Source organism: Lepidochelys kempii, chromosome 3 (assembly GCF_965140265.1).
Source record: "Lepidochelys kempii isolate rLepKem1 chromosome 3, rLepKem1.hap2, whole genome shotgun sequence".
Lineage (NCBI taxonomy): Eukaryota > Metazoa > Chordata > Testudines > Cheloniidae > Lepidochelys > Lepidochelys kempii.
The window spans coordinates 111,567,405-111,590,059 of NC_133258.1; the positions used below are offsets into that span (position 1 = coordinate 111,567,405).

The 22,655-nt window shown below is 41.5% G+C and overlaps 1 protein-coding gene across 11 annotated transcripts in view; it reads left to right on the forward strand.

Moving 5' to 3' along the window:
- Positions 1–22,655, forward strand: part of STXBP5 (syntaxin binding protein 5) — a 184,305-nt gene that overhangs the window by 96,711 nt on the left and 64,939 nt on the right. For all 11 annotated transcript variants that reach the window (XM_073337576.1, XM_073337566.1, XM_073337569.1 and 8 more), the window contains 5 exons: positions 15,207–15,361; positions 17,333–17,405; positions 19,699–19,846; positions 19,929–19,996; positions 22,599–22,639. In XM_073337576.1, the coding sequence (XP_073193677.1) occupies positions 15,207–15,361; positions 17,333–17,405; positions 19,699–19,846; positions 19,929–19,996; positions 22,599–22,639 (485 nt within the window). The remainder of the gene's footprint in view (positions 1–15,206; positions 15,362–17,332; positions 17,406–19,698; positions 19,847–19,928; positions 19,997–22,598; positions 22,640–22,655) is intronic.

Genomic DNA, 22,655 nt, shown 5'->3' on the forward strand with positions numbered 1-22,655 from the left:
GAGTAGGCTTACCCGTTATGGATTAATTAAACCACAGCAGAAACACCCTGTAGGTGTAGGTTACTCAGTGATCTCAGTCATACTGTTGTAGTCTTGCTCCAAACTGCATGATATAGTCTAGATTCTTTTTTAATAGTTTACATTAAATTTTTAACGATATTGTGTAATTCCATAAGTTTATATAGTGATTTATAGCAAAAGATGCCAAAATCATTTGTAAAATTAATGTGTAAATTTATAAGGATCCACTTCAGCTGTCTCTGAAGTAGAACCGCTTCTGCAGTAAACCACAAATTTCTAACAGCTCCCAGTAATCCTTCATAGCAGTGATTCCACAAGTGAAAAACTTATTTCTAATTGAAACTACAAGAGAAAATTAGGTAGGCAAAATGTAATTACCCAACCTGGTTGGCAGGCATCTAAAATAATTTTCAAAATGGTTCATAAAAGGTTGTATACAGCTCTCAATTATGTAATCATACATTTGATTTTTATATTATTGCATATCTCAATTTCATGTTCTTATTCAAAGTGCATAATTAGCAAACATAATTATATTACACTGTCATTTCAATATTAGGATCTGCTTTTAGTAGTAAACTTTGATTTATTTCATTCACTACAATATGCAAAGTAATGCAATACAAACCTGGAATAGTCTTACTTTGACACCCTTCTTTTTCTAACCTCAACATTGTTGCAGCACATTTTATTGTGACGCCCTTTTTCTCATATTGGAGCTACTATGTCATTTAAATGCCTTAAATCCATTGCTTCCCCCCCTCCTCTGGTTGAGTCAATTGTGGAGTAGAAATATATTTGATGGATTTCCTGGATACTGTTGTCAACTGTATAGTTATTTTGGTTTACAAGAAACCCTGCCAAGTACAGCCCATTTACCCTCAAATTTACATTAGAAGTGAAATCTGCAGAAACTACAGGTACCAACATGCAACTTTCATTATAATATGATAGGTTATGCTGCTCAAATCAAGATATAGTATTGTATGTTGAGGTATGTAGTCTCTGTGGGTAGCAGTACAACAGTAAAATGTCCATTTGAAATTGGTCATTTTCACCAAAACCAATTAACTTCAATATGGTGAAGTTTCTTGACTGTACATTTTTTTTTCATTTCCTTTTTAGCAGTGTGAAAACTAAGGCTATGTCTACATTAGAACTTTTCTCGGTCAGGGTTGAAAAAAACACCCCCCTGACTGACGTAAATTTCACCAACAGAAGCGCCAGTGTGGACAGCGCTATGTCGTCAGGAGACGCTCTCTCCCGTCGGCATAGAGCAGCTACACGGGAAACCTTACAGTGCAGCAGTACAGCTGTGCTGCTGTAAGATCTGTAGTATAGACATAGTCTAACACAGGTAAAGGTTCATGTGTATAGCAGAAGTTGTCAGGCTCATACACAAGCTCAGAACCTCCCTGCTGTGCCAGCTACGCAAGTTCATAGTGAGATACTCCACTTACCAAGCAGCTGCCACATTTTGCACCTGCTTCAGTTTCTGGGTGGCTTTAAGGTGTAGCCTCACATAGAGCACATTGCATTAGTTTTGTCACCTCAAGATTAAATTATGGATGACAGTAGTAAGGTCCCTAATCAAAAGGAGTGCTCATGTCCTCGCCCTCTGCAGGTATGGTGCTGCAGAATTAATATGGTGGCTGGAGCTACCTAATCTTCTAGGAGCACCTGAGAGTGCAATGTAAAGGAGAGCTCTCACTATTAATACAAAAATATAATAACCTAAGATTTAAAAAGTTATAATTTTATTAAACTTGCCTTTACAGAAAGTCAAGACATATTTATCATTACTGTCATATCTATGGGGCTTGGAAAAAAGTACCTCACATGCATATATTTGTTTGTTTATTGTCTGTGACCTGTCTATGACTTTTACTAAAAATATCCATGATAAAATCTTAGCCTTAGTTATAGGCGCAGATCACCACCTCCTTCTGCTTCTACGTCAATGCCTGCTCCATCTAGACTCCCGAGGGGTGCTAAACAGACATTTTGATGGGTCGGCTGGGGATGCCATGCCAGTTTCGATGTTTCCAAATCCCGTCTCTCATATGTGTTTGCAAATCATCTTTCCTATTTCCTCAGTGCTTGGTCCCAGATTACTTTAGACCAATGGATTTTAAGCACTCCTGAAGTGAGATATACCCTCCAATTTGTTTCTACCTCTCCCTCTCTCCCTATCCCTCTTTAGGAACCACTCTCAAGAGGAGTTCCTCCTCCAGGAGATGCAATCTCTCCTTTTGGTGAGAACACAGAGGAGGTTCCCCAGCATGTCAGAGGGAAGGGGTTTTATTCCCATTATTTCCTAATACAGAAAGGAAAGGGAGGTCTCAGACTAATTTTAGACCTGTGCCAACTCAACAGATGTTTTAAAAAAATACAGTTTGTTTGCATGGTCACCCTTGCTTCTGTTGTTCCATCCCTGAATCCTATAGACTGGTATGCAGCCCTTGATTTCATGTGGTGATGTATCAAAGTCACACAAGTGTCTCGGATTCATAGTGAATCACTCTCATTACCATTTCACCATGCTGTCTTTTGGCCTGTCAGCAGCTACTTGGTTTTTCACAAAATATATGGTAGGGATAGCTGCCTTTCTGAGGAGACTAAGAGTACAAATCTATCCTTACCTGGATGTCTGGCTAGTAAGAGATCACAGAGTCATAGAATATCAGGGACCTCAGGAGGTCATCTAGTCCAATCGCCTGCTCAAAGCAGGACCAATCCCCAACTAAATCATCCCAGCCAGGGTTTTGTCAAGCCTGACCTTAAAAACCTCAAAGGAAGGAGATTCTACCACCTCCCAAGGTAACACATTCCAGTGCTTCACCACCATATCCTAATATCCAACCTAAACCTCCCCTACTGCAACTTGAGACCATTACTCCTTGTTCTGTCATCTGGTACCACTGAGAACAGTCTAGATCAATCCTCTTTGGAAACCCCTTTCAGGTAGTTGAAAGCAGCTATCAAATTCCCCCTCATTCTTCTCTTCTGCAGTCTAAACAATCCCAGTTCCCTCAGCCTCTCCTCATAAGTCATGTGTTCCAGTCCCCTAATAATTTTTGTTGCCCTCCGCTGGATGCTTTCAAATTTTTCCACATCCTTCTTGTAGTGTGGGGCCCAAAACTGGACACACTACTCCAGATGAGGCCTCAGCAATGTTGAATAGAGGAGAACAATCACATCCCTCCATCTGCTGGCAATGCCCCTACATATACATCCCAAAATGCCATTAGCCTTCTTGGCTTCTCGTCCACTGTAATCCATAGGTCCTTTTCCACAGAACTTCTGCCTAGCCGTTCAGTCCCTAGTCTGTAGCAGTGCATGGGATTCTTCCGTCCTAAGTGCAGGACTCTGCACTTGTCTTTGTTGAACCTCATCAGATTTCTTTTGGCCCAATCCTCTAATTTGTCTAGGGCCCTCTGTATCCTATCCCTACCCTCCAGTGTATCTACCACTCCTCCCAGTTTAGTGTCGTTTGCAAACTTGCTGAGGGTGCAATCCACACCATCCTCCAGATCATTTATGAAGATATTGAACAAAACCGGCCCCAGGACTGACTCTTGGGGCACTCCGCTTGATACCGGCTACCAGCTAGATATGGAGCCATTGATCACTACCCGCTGAGCCCGACAATCTAGCCAGCTTTCTATCCACCTTATAGTCCATTCATCCAGCCCATACTTCCTTAACTTGCTGGCAAGAATACTGTGGGAGACAGCATCAAAAGCTTTGCTAAAGTCTACACGTCAACTGTCTCTGTGGATGAGGGGAAAGCAGTGTTCTCATCATAGAAGGCAGTTAGACTAGTCAGGCATGACTTGCCCTCGGTGAATCCATGCTGACTGTTCCTGATCACTTTCCTTTCCTCTAAGTGCTTCAGAATTGATTCCTTGAGGACCTGCTCCATGATTTTTCCAGGGACTGAGGTGAGGCTAACTGGCCTGTAGTTCCCCAGATCCTCCTCCCTCCCTTTTTTAAAGATGGGCACTACATTAGCCTTTTTCCAGTCATCCAGGACCTCCCCCGATCACCATGAGTTTTCAAAGATAATGCCCAATAGCTCTGCAATCACATCCGCCAACTCCTTTAGCACCCTCGGATGCAGTGCATCCGGCCCCACGGACTTGTGCACGTCCAGCTTTTCTAAATAGTCCCGAACCACTTCTTTCTCCACAGAGGGCTGGTCACCTCCTCCCCATGCTGTGCTGCCCAGTGCAGTAGTCTGGGAGCTGACCTTGTTCGTGAAGACAAAAACAAAAAAAGCATTGAGTACATTAGCTTTTTCCACATCCTCTGTTACTAGGTTGCCTCCCTCGTTCAATAAGGGGCCCACACTTTCCTTGACTTTCTTCTTGTTGCTAACATACCTGAAGAAACTCTTCTTGTTACTCTTAACATCTCTTTCTAGCTGCAACTCCAAGTGTGATTTGGCCTTCCTGATTTCACTCCTGCATGCCTGAGCAATATTTTTATATTCCTCCCTGGTCATTTGTCCAATCTTCCACTTCTTGTAAGCTTCTTTTTTTGTGCTTAATATCAGCAAGGATTTCACTGTTAAGCCAAGCTGGTTGCCTGTCATATTTACTGTTCTTTCTGCACATCGGGATGGTTTGTTCCTGTAACCTCAGTAAGGATTCTTTAAAATACAGCCAGCTCTCCTGGACTCCTTTCCCCCTCGTGTTATTCTCCCAGGGGATCCTGCCCATCAGTTCCCTGAGGGAGTCAGTCTGCTTTTCTGAAGTCCAGAGTCTGTATTCTGCTGCTCTCCTTTCTTCCTTGTGTCAGGATCCTGAATTCGACCATCTCATGGTCACTGCCTCCCAGGTTCCCATCCAGTTTTGCTTCCCCTACTAATTCTTCCCGGTTTGTGAGCAGCAGGTCAAGAAGTACTCTGCCCCTAGTTGGTTCCTCCAGCACTTGCACCAAGAAATTGTCCCCTACCCTTTCCAAAAACTTCCTGGATTGTCTGTGCACTGCTGTATTGCTCTCCCAGCAGATATCAGGGTGATTGAAGTCTCCCATGAGAACCAGGGCCTGTGATCTAGTAACTTCCGCTAGTTGTTGGAAGAAAGCCTTGTCCACCTCATTGGTCCAGGGCTCAGGTACTATCCAGTGTGTGTCTCATTCAGTCAACCGTTAAGGCTCTGGATCTCCTGGTCAATTTAGAAAAATCTACCCTTTGTCCAGTTCAGAGGATAGAGTTTATAGGAGCAGTACTGTACCCTACTCGTGCTGGAACTTTTCTTCCAGAGGCATGGTTCCAAACAATTCAATCTCTTGTTCCAGATTTCAGCTTGCTCACCCTGTCATAACAGCAACAACCTGTATGATGCTCCTGAGGAATATGGCCAAGTGCATATACATAGCCCAGCATGCCACATTACGTTTCAGGATTCTTCAAAGTTGACTGGCCTCCATTTATTTGCCAAGTTGTCACCCTCTGAGCTATGTGCTAAACGTGCCCTCTCACGTTCTGACTTCTCTAGATTGGTGGACAGACCTGGTCAGTGTAAGTGCAGGCATTCCCTTTGTCCACCTTCAGCCTTCACTGACCTTGTGGATGGATGCATATCCCCTTGGTTGGGGTGCTCATTTGGGTTCCCTCCAAACTCAGGATTTATGGTCCTCACAAGACCTGTCTGTACACATCAGTGTCAGGAAGCCAAAGGCTATCTGTTTAGGCTGTCAGGCTTTTCTATCTCAGTTCAAAGGAAAAACTTGTTTGCTGCTGTTCTCCTATGAGAACAATGTTATACCTCAGCTGGCAGAGAGGAGCCCTTTCCTTCCCTGTTTTGTCAGGGACTTCTGCATTGCCAATTCAATCAATCTTGAAGCCTCTTACATTCTATGGGTGCAAAATGAGCTTGCAGACCACCTAGGCAGATCATTTACGAGTTGCTACAAGTGGAGTCTCCACTCAGATATAGCCAGATTCATTTTCCAGCAGTGGGGGAATCCTCAGAGAGATCTGTTCACAACAAAACCAGTAGGAAATGACATCAGTTTTGTTCCCTACAGGGTCGCCGTCCATATTCCGTCATAGATGCTTTCCTACTATCCTGGTCGAACAAGCTCTGCTATGCTTTTCCCTCCAGTTCTAGTCTTTCACAGAGTGTAGTTAAAGATCAAACAGGACAATGACCAAGTTATACTAGTAGCCCCAGCAGCACTGGTTCTTCACTCTCCTGGATCTGTTGGTGGAGTCTCCAATATCACTTCCTTTGGACTCAAAGCTAATTTTGCAGAATCATGTTTGGCTGCTCCACCTGAACCTGCAGGCACTTCATTTAACAGCCTGGAGGCTACATGGCTAAATTCTAGAGAGGAGTCTTGCTCGGAGCAAGTTTGGGATATTTTGCTAAAAAATAGAAAGTCTTCCACCAGGGGTACTTACATTTCCAAGTGTAAGTGAGTCTCCATTTGCTCTTGTCAGTTCAGGGTTTTGCCAATACCGTCCTCAATCCAGCATAGTCTGGACTATCTATTGTACCTAAAACATTGAAATTTGGCAAAATAGTTCTATCAAGGGCCACTTGGCAGCAATATCGGCTTTGTGACCCCACATGGACAACCATTTTATTTTTTGTAGCGCTACGTCAATCAGACTTTTGAAAAGCCTGGAAATGTTATATCTATAGATAAGATAACCTGTTCCTCCCTGGGACTTGAATTTAGTTTTGTCAAAACTTATGGGGCCTCTGTTTGAGCCTGTAGCAACGTGCTCCTTGCTAGATCTATCAATGAAGGTGGCTTTTTTGGTAGTCATCACTTCAGCCTGGGGCGTGGTTGAGCTGCTTTGATATCTGAACCTCCTTGTACAATTGCCTTTAAGGACAAAGTGTATCTGCGCCGTAATCCAAGAATTCTCTCTCTAATATCTAATTTTGTATTCAGCTGGCCATTTACTTACCTACAGTTTACCTGACTCCGCACTTCAACAGAGATGAACAAGGAAGAAGGGCTTTGGCGTCCTACATAGACAGGACTAAACAATTCCATATGTCAGCTTAACTATTGATGTCCATCGCAGACAGGAATAAAAGTTCTTCCACACTCTTCACAGAGATTTTTGTTGTGGATAGCATCCCGTGTTTGTGTATGTTATGAACTGGCTGGCATTTTCCCACCAAGCAAAGTACCTGCACATCTGACAAGATCACAAGCAGCCTCGGCAGCGTTTCTTGTGAAAGTCCCTATCCAGGATGTTTGTAGAGCGGCAGCTTGATTTGCAGTCCACACATTTACATCCCATTATGCCATCACTCAGCACTCTAGAAACAATGCTAAATTTGGGTGAGTTGTATTCCAGTCTGTGTACACACAGACACCGAATCCTCCACCTGCTTTATGGCTTGTGAGTCACCAACAGCAGAGTGGGCACGTGCAATCACTCGAAGAAAAAGCGGTTACTGACCTGCTGTAACTGTTGTTCTTCCAGATGTGTTGCACGTGTCCATTCCATAACACCTGCTCCTGCCTCTCTGCATTGGAGTCTTCCATCAAGAAGGAACAGAGTACACTATGGGGCGGTTGGGTCCATTATGTTGGGGCAAAGTGCTGCACAAGGCACTCAAGCAGCCCCAACTGGTACCACTATGGGAAAAATTTCTGACTGCGTAGGCTGCACACACCAAGGGTGAAAGAAACATGTGCAATACATATCAAAGAACAACTGTTTTTTTTACATATGATGCCTTACAAGACACCTTTTATATACATGTTATGACAACAGTGTCAGTTGGGGTAGTGAGTGTGTCAGGCCAGATGTGTGTTACAGTCGGCCCTCAGCCAGTGGGCATTGCAAGGCTTGTAAGGTGACAACATTTTAAGAAAAAATATTTTGTCACACAGACAGCCCCAGACAGAGGATGAGAAACAGAACGAACCACATGTGAGATGTTAGTCATATTACTAAATGAGTGCTACTGGATGTTGTTTAGTTTCTATGACAATGAGCATGGTAAAAGAACCTATTTAGAATAAAACAAAACATCAGATCAGTCTTGCCTGTATTAAGTATCACTCATCTAGCTCTCGTCTTTACCAATTTCGTCCAGACACAGTGTGTGCCTGTTAACTATTTTGGCTAGGTCAGATGAAATCTAGATATAAAGCTGAATGTCATCAGCATAACAGGGTAACACGTGTCTAACCTGTGTGGACTGATCCGTTAGGCGTGCTCAGAACTGGACTATAGAGGCATCCTCTCTCTGTCTCTAGCCCAATTAATATGTATTATTTAATACAAAAACACTGCAGCCCATATCTCCTTACTAACCACCCCAATGGCCCCATGTAAATGTTGAACAAGACAGGAGACCAGATGAAACCCCTGCAAAACTCCACACAAACACTATCAGAGAGGAAGAGTTTCTCACGACTGCCTTCTGAGAATACACTATAAGGACAGGTTGTAATCATGTTGATCCACAAACTAGTCAAAATCATCTCACGATCAGCTGTATTGAAGGCAGCTGATAGATTTAATGATATCAGCTCCATCACCAAGAAGAGAGTTACCAATACAACCATTGCATTCTCTCTGTCTCATACCCAGGTTGGTACATTGACTGTGGTTACAGAGCTCTGAGACAGCTATTCAGGAGAGTGGGTTTGGGGGAGGGGGGGGAAAAGAGAACCTGGATTTCTCCTGGAAATGACCCAACTTGATTATCATACACATTGTAAGGAGAGTGATCACTTTAGATAAGCTATTATCAGCAGGAGAGTGGGGTGTGGGGAGAGAAAACCTTTTGTAGTGGTAAACACCCATTTTTTCATGGTTTGTATGTATGAGAACATCTTCTGTATTTTCCACAGTATGCATCCGATGAAGTGAGCTGTAGATCACGAAAGCTTATGCTCAAATAAATTGGTTAGTCTCTAAGGTGCCACAAGTACTCCTTTTCTTTTTGCGAATACAGACTAACATGGCTGTTATTCTGAAACCTTTTCTATATAGGTTTTTGTACTGAGCTTATCACTGTAATATCTAATGTGAGAGATGTCTTGCTACAATGTTTTTAATAATCTTAACCAAAAATGGAAGATTGGGTTTACAGGGTGGTAATAGGATAGTCAGTGGGCGAGATTTATAAAGGGATTTAGGTAACTAAATTTTGTGGATCCACAAAACCCTCACTTAGCTTCTCCTAACCCTATTGGTGCCGAAATTCATTTAGCATCTCTTATTGCTTGGGCCCTACCAAATTCACAGCCATGAAAAATAAGTCACGGACCATGAAATCTGGTCTTTTGTGTGCTTTTACCCTATACTATACAGATTTCACGGAGGAGACCAGCATTTCTCACGTTGGGGGTCCTGATCCAAAAAGGAGTTGCAGGGGATTACTAGGTTATTTTAGGTGGGTTGTGATATTACCACCCTTCCTTCTGCGCTGCCTTCAGAGCTGGGTGGCTGGAGAGTGGTGGCTGTTGGCCAGGCACTCAGTTCTGAAGGCAGTGATTCCCCCCAGCATCAGCGCAGAAGTAAGGGTGGCAATACCATACCAGGCCACCCTTACCCCTGTGCTGCTGCCTCCTTCAGAGCTGGGTGGCCAGAGAGTGGTGGCTGCTGACTGAGGGCCCAGCTCTGCAGGCAGCAGCACAGAAGTAAGGGTGCTGCTGGCAGCGGCTCTGCGTTCAGAGCTGGGTTCCAGGCCAGCAGCTGCTGCTCTCCAGCTGCCAGCTCTTAAGGCTGTGCTGCTGCCTGTAGCAGTGCAGAAGTAAGAGTAGTAGAACTGTAACCCCCCCTACAATAACCTTGCAACCACCCGATAACTCCTTTTTGAGTCAGGACCCCTACAGTTCCACTCTGTGAAATTTTAGATTTAAATAGCTGAAATCATGAAATTTATAATTTTTAAAATCCTATGACAGTGAAATTGACCAAAATGGACCGTGAATTTGGTAGGGCCCTAGTTATTGCTGTAATAGTTTCTGCCTCTGGTCCTGTATGCTGCTAGCTCAGGCAGATGTCCAGACTCTATCTCATGTCTAAGACACAGTGCGATCTTCAAACCAGGTGAAGATAGGCAGGATATCTCACCTGTGTGGCCTGATCCGTTAGGCATGCTCAGAACTGGACTATAGAGGCATCCTCTCTCTGTCTCTAGCCCAATTAGCATGTAATTGTTTAATACAGAATGGAATGGCTTCAGCAGGAGAGACTGAGAGAGACCCATATCAAAATATTCCATAGTCCAGTGGTTTGGGCACTCACTTGAGAGGTGAGAAACCCCTATTTAAATCCTTTTTCCTCATCAGGCAGAGGCGGAGTTGAACTGGGGTCTCCATACCCTGGGTGAGTACTCTAATCACTGGGCTAAAGGTTATAAAGGAGGCCACTTCTGTCAGCTATTCCCACCCTGGCAGTTTTGTGCGAAGGGAGGCAGACATCTAAGCTGTTGTTGCAAGAAGGGGATAGGTGTCTGCCTCCAAGAGAGAGGATTCCTGGCTGTGGATCCCAAACAAAGATAGGTGCCTCCCTTCAGCTCTCACTTAAGTATCTAACTCTGGGAGAGGCACAGGATTTAGGACACACTCCTCTCATCAGCATCTCTTTGACTAACCTACACAACATCCTGCCTGGCTTGCTGGTTTTTGTGGATCCCATTTTCAGATGCCTATCTCTACCTATGCATTGTGTACGGAGCCTAGGCACCTAACCCAGGGTTTTTGGATTTCAGTGATTTTTCAGAGTGTCTAAAAATTTCATGTTGCAATGCCTTTCTCTTTGTGGATCCAAGCTATGGCTTCTTGAGCAGTGGCCATATTGAAGTAAGAGAAGCTATCAATCTCCCTTCCTTCAAGAAAGTGTTGACAATCTATTGACAGGTTTCAGAGTAGCAGCCATGTTAGTCTGTAGCCGGAAAAAGAAAAGGAGTACTTGTGGCACCTTAGAGACAAACAAATTTATTTGAGCATAAGCTTTCATGAGCTATTGTGATTCAATGTTTCCCGGGGATATATTGTATCCAGTGTTAAAATTACTGCTGATTTTGATGATGGTTGAATAAGAAACAAAAAGTATCCCATTGCCTAGGTACGTATTCAGCTATGTTTCACTCTTGCAATTTTATTGAAGGAAATGTAAACTTGTGCTTATTTGCTTTGAAAAAACTCTGTGTGTGTGTGTGTGTGTGTGTGTGTGTAAAAATTTAAAATATTGTACTATAGGTGAAAACACTTTCCAGTAATTTAATGGAAAGTCCATAATCTGCTTTCCCAAGGGGAAGGGGTCAGTTTTTCCATGAAGCAGAACTAATTTGTCTTTGTATTGTTCAGTCATATAAAAAGTTAATTAAACAGTAGGAATTTAATTTACGTGATAGTTACACCATCTCCAGATAAGTATAAAACTGATTTATGGCTAGAATTAGATCAGGTGAGCTGCCTCTGTTTCAAAAAGCTATTCATTTTTATAATAAGTAATCAGACAATCATCAAAAGCTGAATCATCAACTTGAGGACAGCATTAGTAGATTTATTTAGTTGAGTGTTTTTACAATACTCAAGTTTTTGTTGTGGGCCTTTAAATAAAGAGACACTGTCAACTCAAAAATTTAAAATGTCCACTTAAGAAATAGCTTACAAATAGTTTCTGGTATATACTTCCTCTTAAGTCTTGCTGCCATTTTTGTGGTTTTATAATCATACTTTATCTTCAAAATATTTTTCTCCTGTAGCTGTGTGAAAAGCCCAAACAAGTAAAACATTGAAACTAGGCTAAACATTATATTGTCAAATACACCAAGAAAACAAATTGAGAAATAGTAAAATATTTTTATCATCTTTTACAGTATAGTTAACTTGGATGTCCACAATAAGTTTTTAAAAAGTGTGAGTTTTAAATTGATAGTGTCACTTCAAATAAAAAAAAATCATAAAAACAATTGGAGAAATGGGTTTACTTTATATTTCTATAATTCAAGACCACTTTGCATATTTGTGTTAAGAATTAACTATATTATTTTAAAGAAGTGAATAACAAGGAACAACCAAACGGATTTTTAATCACCTACGTAATTGTTATAATGAAGCAATAAAAAATTAACTAAAATTGAAATTAGTAGTGTTGCCAGTATTTTTATGGATTAGCATACCTAACAATGTGTTAGTGTCATTCAATCATGAATGGCTGGACAATATTCTGTTGTCAGAGACAGGTGGAAAGCTTGTGCTGAAGTTAGAGTTGACAGCATTTCTAATGGAAAAATTGTTCTCATTGTGTTTGAAAATCCTAAATATCTGTGATTTTTACTCTCAAAATCACTCTAAAATGTTTATGCATTACATTAAAAAATAAATGTTAAATATTTTTATTTTCTATTTGTAACAAACTTTTTGTTGCCAGCATTGGCCTGTTCAGTAAATGTAATTTACTCTAATATCTCAATGTAGTGTGTATAACTTTGCCTCAAGTAATACAGTTTGCACATTCACTTACTGTGTAGTCAATTAATCCATTTCCATTTCATTCAAAATGAAGTTCTTTGACCTTCTATCACCTACATTAAGCACCTGATGTTCCATAATTGTATGAGAACATTGCTGTTCTATTTCCATTCTACAGAATGGAAAAAAAAAGTATTTACTCTTTCTTATTAAATTATATTGCTGTACTTTGAAATACTTTGTGAATATAAGCTAGGAACATCACCCTACTACATTAGATCCATTAGTATTTCAGGTCCAGTATCGTGGACCTGCCTCTCAGAGAGCTCTCCATATATGATACTTAGGAAGAAGGGAAACTTAAAGCACTTAGCTCCACAGTTCAACACATGGTGCCATATGGAAGGGAGAAAAAATGTCTTTTTAACCACTGGGGTGGTCAGCAGTACATCATATGGTTTGAGATTTGATTGTTGTTTGTTAATTTTGAGGGAGTAACTGGGCCCAGAGATGTTAATGTGACTTTGTCACTGCACAACATTAAACAGTTATAAAAGGCTTTGGGTACTGGAATACAGCAACTTCAGCCTGCTTAGTCCTATGGCAAACACATCATTAAAATTTTTAACTATGTATTAAAGATACAGAAAAAGAGGGAAAAGCTTTTGAAAAGTAAGGTATGAAGCAAGGCTTTTATTTTCACAATATTCTTCCCTTTAGCTGGTAGAGGAAGGAAGAAAAATTCTTTTCTAACAAGTTTTTTAGATGGTATTAAATATGTTAACTGGCCTTTTGGGGTAAGAGAAGTTAGTTGAGATGGGCTGGAGCTGATGCTGTTGCTACTCTTAAAGTCTGATCCTACTCCTAGAAAGCAAAACAAGAGAAGCTTACACAAAAGGGGAAAGAAATGCGCAACAAAAATTGAACTTCCATCTCTGTGGCTGATTGACTTGCAGCCTCACTGCTGGAGAGAAACAGGCCCAGCACACATTCCAATCAGCCATTCCAAGTCTTGGCAAACTGGTACCTGCATCTGGCTGTTTTAGGGTACTGTCTTGAATTGCTTCTTTGGTCACAGGTTCACAGTAGTGTTGCAAAATATACAGTCTTTACTAGCTAAGCCGGACTCTTACTAAACAGAAGATAAATGGAAAGAGACAGGAAAGAGAAGAAATAAGGTAGGGAAGGAAAATGACACAGTAGGGAAGGAGGCGGGATGGTGCAGGAACCAAAGCCTTACATCCCAGGTGGTGTTTGGGATCTAGCCAGAGCCAGTGAAGGTGGCAGTGTCCTCTGGATTCCTTTCTCTGACTTTTGATCTCATCTGGACATCTCTCAGGATTAGGACAACAAAGGGCTAACTGCCGCAGTGAATCCTCACGTCCCAGGAGAGGGTGTGTTATGCAGCCTTGATGGAGAAGCTTGCCTCTTCTGGTTCACTCATCTCTCAGCTAACAGTTGGTTAGATTTTTCTTCCCCAAAGTCTTTTTAAGGACCTCAGAAAAAGTAGCTCATTTGCTCATTATTTTGTCCACCAATTAAGCCTAACTTCCAACACAGCAATTTTGGTTAATTGATTTCCTGTCCCACACTTTTAATTTTGAACAGGTTTCAAAAAAGAAATAGATCAGTTCATGGAGGATAGGTCCATCAATGGCTCTTAGCCAGGATAGGCAGGGATGGTGTCCGTAGTCTGTTTGCCAGAAGCTGGGAATGGGCAACAGGATGGATCACTCGATGATTACCTGTTCTGTTCATTCCCTATGGAGCACCTGGCATTGGCCACTGTCGGAAGACAGGATACTGGGTTAGATGGACCTTTGGTCTGACCCAGCATGACCATTCTTATGAGGAAATATTAAGAATATCAAGTCTTGTCTTTGCTGGCAAGTTAAAAAAAAAAAAAAACTGGAGTGCAAGTATTCTTAGCCCCCCCCAAGCAGTGCTGGTTCTAGCAAATCTGGGGCTCCCTGCATAACTATTGGATCAGGGTCCTGAACTCTGCTAATAAGATTCAATGTGCAACTTTGTCTCTGATTCCTAACCCAAATCCGTATACTATCTCCGAGCTTTATGTGATGTGCTATGGGGCAGAATAGATAAAGCACTCAGAATAGGTGAGTTTTTGTAGAGATTTAGAGGTACGTTGGATAAAGGTTTTTTGTTAACTGGAAAGAAGGGACATCTGTGAAGTATATCAGGCGGGCCAGTTATAAAAGAGGAGACATCCTGTTACTCTAAAGGGCTCAAGCTATTATGACCACAGAGCTTTGTAAGCTCAAAGTAGTTCATACTCCAAATTGCACAATAAGGAGACTTAAGCAGTAAACATCATAGTACTATTTCAACCCATCTCTGAGAGGATCCTCTGATTTGGGGTGTCCGTGCAGCTGGATGTTTGACAGCACATCTGAACTGGCTCTGCCATTAACTGAGAGGACATAGACAATGTCTTTTGCAGAGAATTCTTTTCCCAAGCCTGTGTCAGGAAGTAAAGTTATGTACGTGTTAACAAAACCAAAAAAAATGTTAGTTTCTGAGAATCCATTCCCCTTCAGTTGCTCAGGCTGTAGCACTTAACTCTGACCTCCATCAGTAGTCAAAGCTACAGACCGAGTACACACTGTGTGGATAGCGATTTCCAGTCACTCAAAATATATCTACCATTAGTTGTGTCCTCTTCAGCTCATATTAAGGGGCCGTGGGAAAACGGATCACACTTTCCTTTTCAGTATACCTTTCATAGTCATAAATGCCTGTTTTATTTCCAGGGAGCCTTTCATCATTCTGTCGGGAGGCTTATCATATGATACTGTAGGAAGAAGACCCTGTTTAACAGTCATGCATGGGAAAAGCACTGCTGTGCTAGAAATGGATTATTCTGTTGTTGATTTTCTAACCCTCTGTGAAACTCCATACCCTAATGGTAGGTTCTGTAAAGGTTATACTTTTACCCATTCTCTTTGTATCTTTACTCTGCCAGAATACTCCTTACTGCTTCTGCCTCACTATTATATCTCTGTGAGGGACAGGACTGGACCAATATCATCTGTTGTAGCTATTGTCTGTCAAGTTTTGTTTCAGCATTCTTTTAAAGGTGAAATAGGTTTCATAATAAACCCCAACATCAATTATAATGTTCTGAAAAAGAATTAGTAATTACATGTGGTTTTTCTCCTTTTAAAAATAATACAATTTATTAAAATGTGCATGCATACAAGCATTTATAAAATACAATGCAAAGACAGTTATAAATAATATTATTAATGATTAGCACTTACCCAGGCCTTTTAATCTACAGTGATTGTGTAAATATTTACTAATTATTGTAACATTCCTGTGAGGTTGGTATGTAAGTTATCCATGTTTTACAGGCAGGCAACCTCCATCAGAGATTAAGTAGTTTACCCCAATTGACAGAGAGAGCACAGTGTTTCTTCTGGGATTAGAAATTGGTTTCTAGTACTATGTTCAGTGCTCAGGCCATTAGAATACATCTCTTTATTGTCTGTCAGAAATGCAGTGTACCCATTGAAGAAATACCTTTTGGAGATCATTAGAATGTCAGTACATCTAATAGGTAAATTTTCAGTGTTGAAATGTTAGATATTATATCACATGCTCAGAATAGAAATCACTGTAAAAATGAGTTGTTGAAGCACGTCAGCAATATATTCAAACTGATGTTTTAAATGAAAGCATTACATTATTTTTGTGACTGTTCCGGGGCTTGCAATTGGAAAAAGAAATGAAATTTCATAAGGGAGAAAAGTTTGTGCACATCCCCACTCTAAGAAGTCACCTGCCATGTCTCAAGACCCAGAGTTGTTCAAAGCAGTAAAACCTTCAGTGTTTGTCCGTCATCCACAGATGTAAATGTTTTAAACTATGGTTACAAAAGACCCCTGTCACATATCCTTCTGTAGTGCCTCTATTTCCATTAGCTGGAGCAACCACTGAACTTGCTGGTTCATTTCTGTTTTCCTCATCTTGTTGTTTGTTAGTTAATTAATTAAATAAAAATAGCTGTTAGTATAGTTATTACTGGATGAGGATTTGGAGTTGTGGTAGGCTGATACTGAACTACTGTGAACTCTTAGCCATAAATTTGGGTATAGGTGTACCTCGGAAGTCCCAATGGTGGACATTGAGACACAGCAAGGTTCATTTAAGAGTACTTTTTGTACTAGCAATATATTTGTAGCAGACCAGTATTTTCAATGTCTTGGTGGTGGGACTTGCATCTTATTCACTCAGTCTTACCTGTAAACTTTTTGCCAAAGGTTGAAAGGATAGAGGTGCAGTTGACCAACCAGGAAGAACAAGATCTGTCCAAACAAGTATTGCACACTTACAATATTGTGGTTCATTTGCTCTCCACAGAAATCCTAGTTTGCAGGCATTCGTGGCTCAGAATGTCTGGCCTACTCCAGGTTAAAATTCTGGAATTGCCTTTTAATGCTCCAGATTCTGGTTCCACACTGGTGCTCCTTTCAGATGAACAGTCTTCAATTCCTTTTGTAAATTAGGTCACTTACTGTTTCTTAATCTCACACAGTGAAGATCCAAAGAATCAATTCCGTGAGGGGAAATAATGTTACTGTTAGTAACTGGCGTTCTCTGAAAATATTGCTTTTGCAGATCAAAACGCCTTCCTTTTCTCAGTGTTCTGAAATGGATTTAATTGAGAGGGAGAGGAAATGAAGATAGGTGGATGAGGTCTTTACAACCTCAATTTTGAACATACAGATTTGTGAATACCTGTGCATGCTCTAATGGTGTTACTGCTTATGGCTAGTAAAGTGTGTGGTACGCAATCTCCTGCAATGTGGACTGCTGAGACTATATGTTAGGAGAACTAAAATGACTAATATGTAACCTTTCTGTCTGTTTTTAGATTTTCAGGAACCATATGCTGTGGTAGTTCTTCTAGAAAAGGATTTAGTAGTTATAGACCTTGCACAAAATGGGTAAGAATCTAGGGTGTAATGCTGGGTATATGGAGTGTCTACTTAAAGGCTGGCCGCTGTGTATCCATTTGATGTCACCTATCAATGCTCCACTTGCAAATGAAAATAATTTTTAATGGCACTTACTGGAACTATGTTTGAGATTATTGCCTTACTAAAACTCCCAATGGACTCTTGACAAGCAAATCCTTTTTAAAGAGCATCTAATTTTCTGTTCTACAGTTTGGTTTTAAGGACTAGATTTTATTTAAAAAATTTCTACTTCCATATTTTTATAATCACAAAGAACTTATGAGTATGACCTACTCTCTGGCAGGCAAGTGTAACATGGCATACATTTATAATTGAGTAATTATTGTTCTATTTCTGCCAAGTTTATTGTCTTCCAGCTAATAAGAGAGAACTTTTAGTGATTTCATTCATGCTAAGCCCATCTGGAGAAAGTTCTTTGATGCCCTGCACCTAGCAGCCAGTAGTCTGATAGAATGTTAGTATTTTGCTAAGATTGTAAACTCTTTGGACAAGGATTGCCTTTTCGTTCTGTTCTTGTATAATGTCTAGCAAACCAGAGTCCTGGTCCATCTATGTGCTATAGTAATACAAATAATTAATATTAATAGTTATCTTAAGTAGGGTTGCCAGCTTTCTACTCGCACAAAACTGAACACCCTTGCCCTGCCCCGCCCCTCCTCTGAGGCCTCACCCCCTGCTCACTCCATCCCTGCCTCCCTCTGTCACTCACTCTCCCCACCCTCACTCACTCGCTCATTTTCACCAGGTTGGCTCAGGGGGTTGGAGTGCGGAAGGGGATGAGGACTCCGGCTGGGGGTGCAGGCTCTGGGGTGGGGCCAGGGATGAGGGTTTTGGGGTGTAGGAGGGGGTTCCAAGCTGGGGGGTGGAGCCAAGAGGTTTGGAGTAGGGGAGGGGGCTCCAGACTGGCGGTGCAGGTTCTGGAGTGGGGCCAGAAATGAGGTGTTCAGAGTGTGTGAGGGGGCTCTGGGCTTGGGCTAGGGGTTTGGAGTGCGGGAGGAGGCTCTGGGCTGAGGCACGGGGTTGGGTTGTTCGGGGGCAGTGAGGGCTCCAGTTGGGGCTGCAGACTCTGGGGTGGGCGTGAAGGGTTTGGGGTGTAGGATTGGGCTCCAGGTTGGGAACAAGTGGTTTGGAGGGCGGGAGGGGGATATGGGCTGGGGTAGGGGGTTGGGGCACTGGAAGGGGTCAGGGGTACAGGCTCTCAGCAACCCTTACCTCAAATAGCTCCTGGAAGCAGCCACATGTCCACCCCTTTGGCTCCTACATGGAGGTGCGGCCAGGCGGCTCTGCCCACTACCCCGTCCGCAGGCCGTCCCCGCAGTTCCCAATGGCCACAGTTCCTGGCCAGTGGGAGCTGCAAAGCTGGTGCTTGGGATGGGGGCAGCGCATGGAGCCCTCTGGCTGCCCCTACACTAGGAGCTGGAGGGGGGACAAGCCGCAACTTCCGGGAACCACGCTGAGCTACGGCAGACAGGGAGCCTCCCTTAGCCCTGCTGTGCCACCAACCAGACTTTTAACGGCCCAGTCAGCAGTGCTGACTGGAGCCACCAGGTCACCTGGCAACCCTAATCTTAAAGTCAGCATCCTTAGTCCACATGTTGAAATAATTTTCTTTATTTAGGGGAATTGATTCGTGTGTGTCTATTTATTTAGAGAAATTGGGCAAAACCTGCTAGGTAATGAAGGGAGAGTGAGGCAGTCTAAGATACCTGACTGAAAAGAGAGCAAGATTTTAAAAAAGGAAAGTTGAGGCTTCATACCTACCTCCTGAAAGCATAGACCCAAGAGTCAGAAATCAACTTTTATCTGCGGAGCACAAGAACTAGAGCTCAGTAACTTACTTTTTCATTTCTTTTGCTACAGAACCATTAAGAAGTAGTCTCTACAGTGACAATTTAAAAAACTTACATTACAAGGATAATATCTTATCAACATCTTCATCAGCTGAGCGAGCAACCTTTGCAGAGTGCAGTAGCTGCATTTAATTGTTTTGCGCTATAGGCATATTTATTATTTGTTGTTTATGCATAATGCTACCCAGTGTGTGCTAAATACTTTTTAGACAGACAAGAAGGCATGGTTCCTGCCCTAAGAAGCGGACAATCCAATCTGCACTATTTCTTTAACTTACTTGGCAGATAGTAAAATTATACAAATATTTTTAAAGTAAATTGACAGGCTTCAGTGCTTCATGTGTATTCTGGATCAAATTGACCACTTCTCTTTTGTTGGATTAACATTTTTTCCCTTTTCTCCAATAAAGGTATCCTATATTTGAGAATCCCTATCCTTTGAATATACATGAATCTCCTGTTACCTGTTGTGAATATTTTGCTGATTGTCCTGTGGACCTCATTCCTGCACTTTATTCAGTTGGGGCTCGACAGAAACGTCAAGGTTACAGTAAAAAGGTAGGTATAGGGTGCATATACTTATTTGATAATGCCAGTGTAAAGTGTCATTTATTTCAATCTGTTATTATTAACCTTCTAGGAATGGCCTATCAGTGGAGGCAACTGGGGTTCGGTCACTCAGAGCTACCCAGAGATAATTATTACAGGGTAAGTGATAAGAGAGTATACTAACTTACTCAAAATAAGTAGAGTGCATTTTTATAGTTCATATTCACATAACCTATAGAAAACAAAATAATTTGTATGGGAGGGGTGAATAATTAATGGAATGTACAGAAAACTCATTATCTTAAAAACACCCTACAAGTAATAGCTTTTGAATAACACATTGAAAACATATGGTTAATATGTATCTATTACGTACACTGGGTGATGATATTCTGTCTGTGCAACCCTATCAAAGTGTTTGGAGTTAAAACAAAGTGAAGGCAACTATATGTTGAAAAAAGAAAAGGAGTACTTGTGGCACCTTAGAGACTAACCAATTTATTTGAGCATAAGCTTTCATGAGCTACAGCTCACTTCATCGGATGCATAATGTGGAAACTGCAGAAGACATTATATACAGAGAGACCATGAAACAATACCTCCTCCCACCCCACTCTCCTGCTGGTAATAGCTTATCTAAAGTGATCACTCTCCTTACAATGTGTATGATAATCAAGTTGGGCCATTTCCAGCACAAATCCAGGTTTTCTCACCCTCCGTCGCCCCCCCCCCCCCCACACACACACACACAAACTCACTCTCCTGCTGGTAATAGCTTATCCAAAGTGACCACTCTCCCTACAATGTGCATGATAATCAAGGTGGGTCATTTCCAGCACAAATCCAGCAGAAGAGTGAGTTTGTGTGTGTGGGGGGGTGGGGTGAGAACCTGGATTTGTGCTGGAAATGGCCCACCTTGATTTTCATACACATTGTAAGGAGAATGGTCACTTTAGATAAGCTATTACCAGCAGGAGAGTGAGTTTGTGTGTGTGGGGGGGGGGGGGGTGAGAGAACCTGGATTTGTGCTGGAAATGGCCCAACTTGATTATCATACACATTGTAAGGAGAGTGATCACTTTAGATAAGCTATTACCAGCAGGAGAGTGAGGTGGGAGGAGGTATTGTTTTATGGTCTCTGTGTATATAACGTCTTCTGCAGTTTCCACAGTATGCATCCGATGAAGTAAGCTGTAGCTCACGAAAGCTTATGCTCAGATAAATTGGTTTGTCTCTAAGGTGCCACAAGTACTCCTTTTCTTTTTGCGAATACAGACTAACACGGCTGTTACTCTGAAACCTGTCTATATGTTGAAAAGAGAACCATAGCCTCATGCAAAAGCAGGATGGGAGCAGAATCTTTGTTACCAACTTGCTTTTGTGGGAGATTCTCATCTCATTGTCAGATAATTTGTAGCCAATTACTAAAATACCTGATATATTGTTGCATATTACATAATATTTCTAGAAACAACAAGTTACTTATGCTCTTTGCAAAAAAAAATACACTTTTTCTTCCTGGATTCCTTCATTGTACTTTCTTGTCTGTAGTATCCATCATTGTTACAATAACAGAATCATTGAATTGTAGGGTGGAAGATGCCACATGTCATCTAGTCCATCCCCTCATGCTAAGGCAGGACCAAGCATACATAGACCATCCCTGAGAAGTGTTTGTCTAACTTGATCTTAAAAACCTCCAACAGGGATTCCACAACCTCCCTAGCTAACCTGATCTTGTGCATAACTATTGTTATAATTATAACTATAATATTATAATTCCAGTCAGGAGGTGTATCCACTAGAATAAGCTGCCACCCTCAAATATATTGCATTCGCTTGTTGTCACTAATTCTTAGATATATTTTCCTTTGCTATTTACAACTCTTTGATAATGTTTAAACTATTTTAATTTACGTCATAGGCTTCCTTGAAACACTGCTTTTAAATATATGTTCATGTTTAGATAGCTGTTGAGTTCAGTAATCAAAGGATTACCAACCTGTCAGTCTTTTTCTTTTAAATAAGTCCCAACAACTCCACTCTAAAGGAGTAGCAGGAAAAACAGTCAAAAGGGATTCTGAAAGACCAGGCAGGACAGCATTGGAAGAACGTGAGCAGAACAAAACATTTATTATTGTATATTTCTTTAGCACCCAAACACACCAATCAGAATTAGGAACCCATTGAGCTAGGCATTGCACAGAAATTCAGAAGGATGCTGTCCCTGCTTAGAAGATCTGAGTCTGTGACTTTATGCAATGCTTCTGTAGAACATGCTGGTCCCAGCATATTAGAGAGACAAGGTGGGTAAGGTAATATGTTTTATTGGATCAACTTCCTGTTGCTGAAAAAGACAAGCTTTTGAGCTTGGTTCAGTAAAAGGTACTACTTCATCTACCGTGTCTCCCTATTAGTCTGTGATGGACATTTTCAGAGGGGCCTAAACAAATTAGATGCCTGTGCCTAATCCCTATTGAACTTGAATTGATTTGGGCACACAACTCTCTTAGAAAAATTCAGAACTCTTAAAATGTCTCCAGCTGTGTACCAGAAATTGAGGCACCTGAAATCACTAAGCACTTCTTTGCCATCGTACCTACTGGTAGTGCAACAGAGGCATAATGCTAATCAGAATATGATAGCTCTGTGGTTTATGCTAAGTCATTAATGTAATCTAGTCTAAATCTTCCCTACTCATTGCTAACCCCCTTATTTTTTCCAAGAACATGTTTTTTAATGTTTTTTTTTTATTTCATAGGCATGCTGATGGGTCAATCAAGTTTTGGGATGCCTCTGCAAGTAAGTATTTTGAATA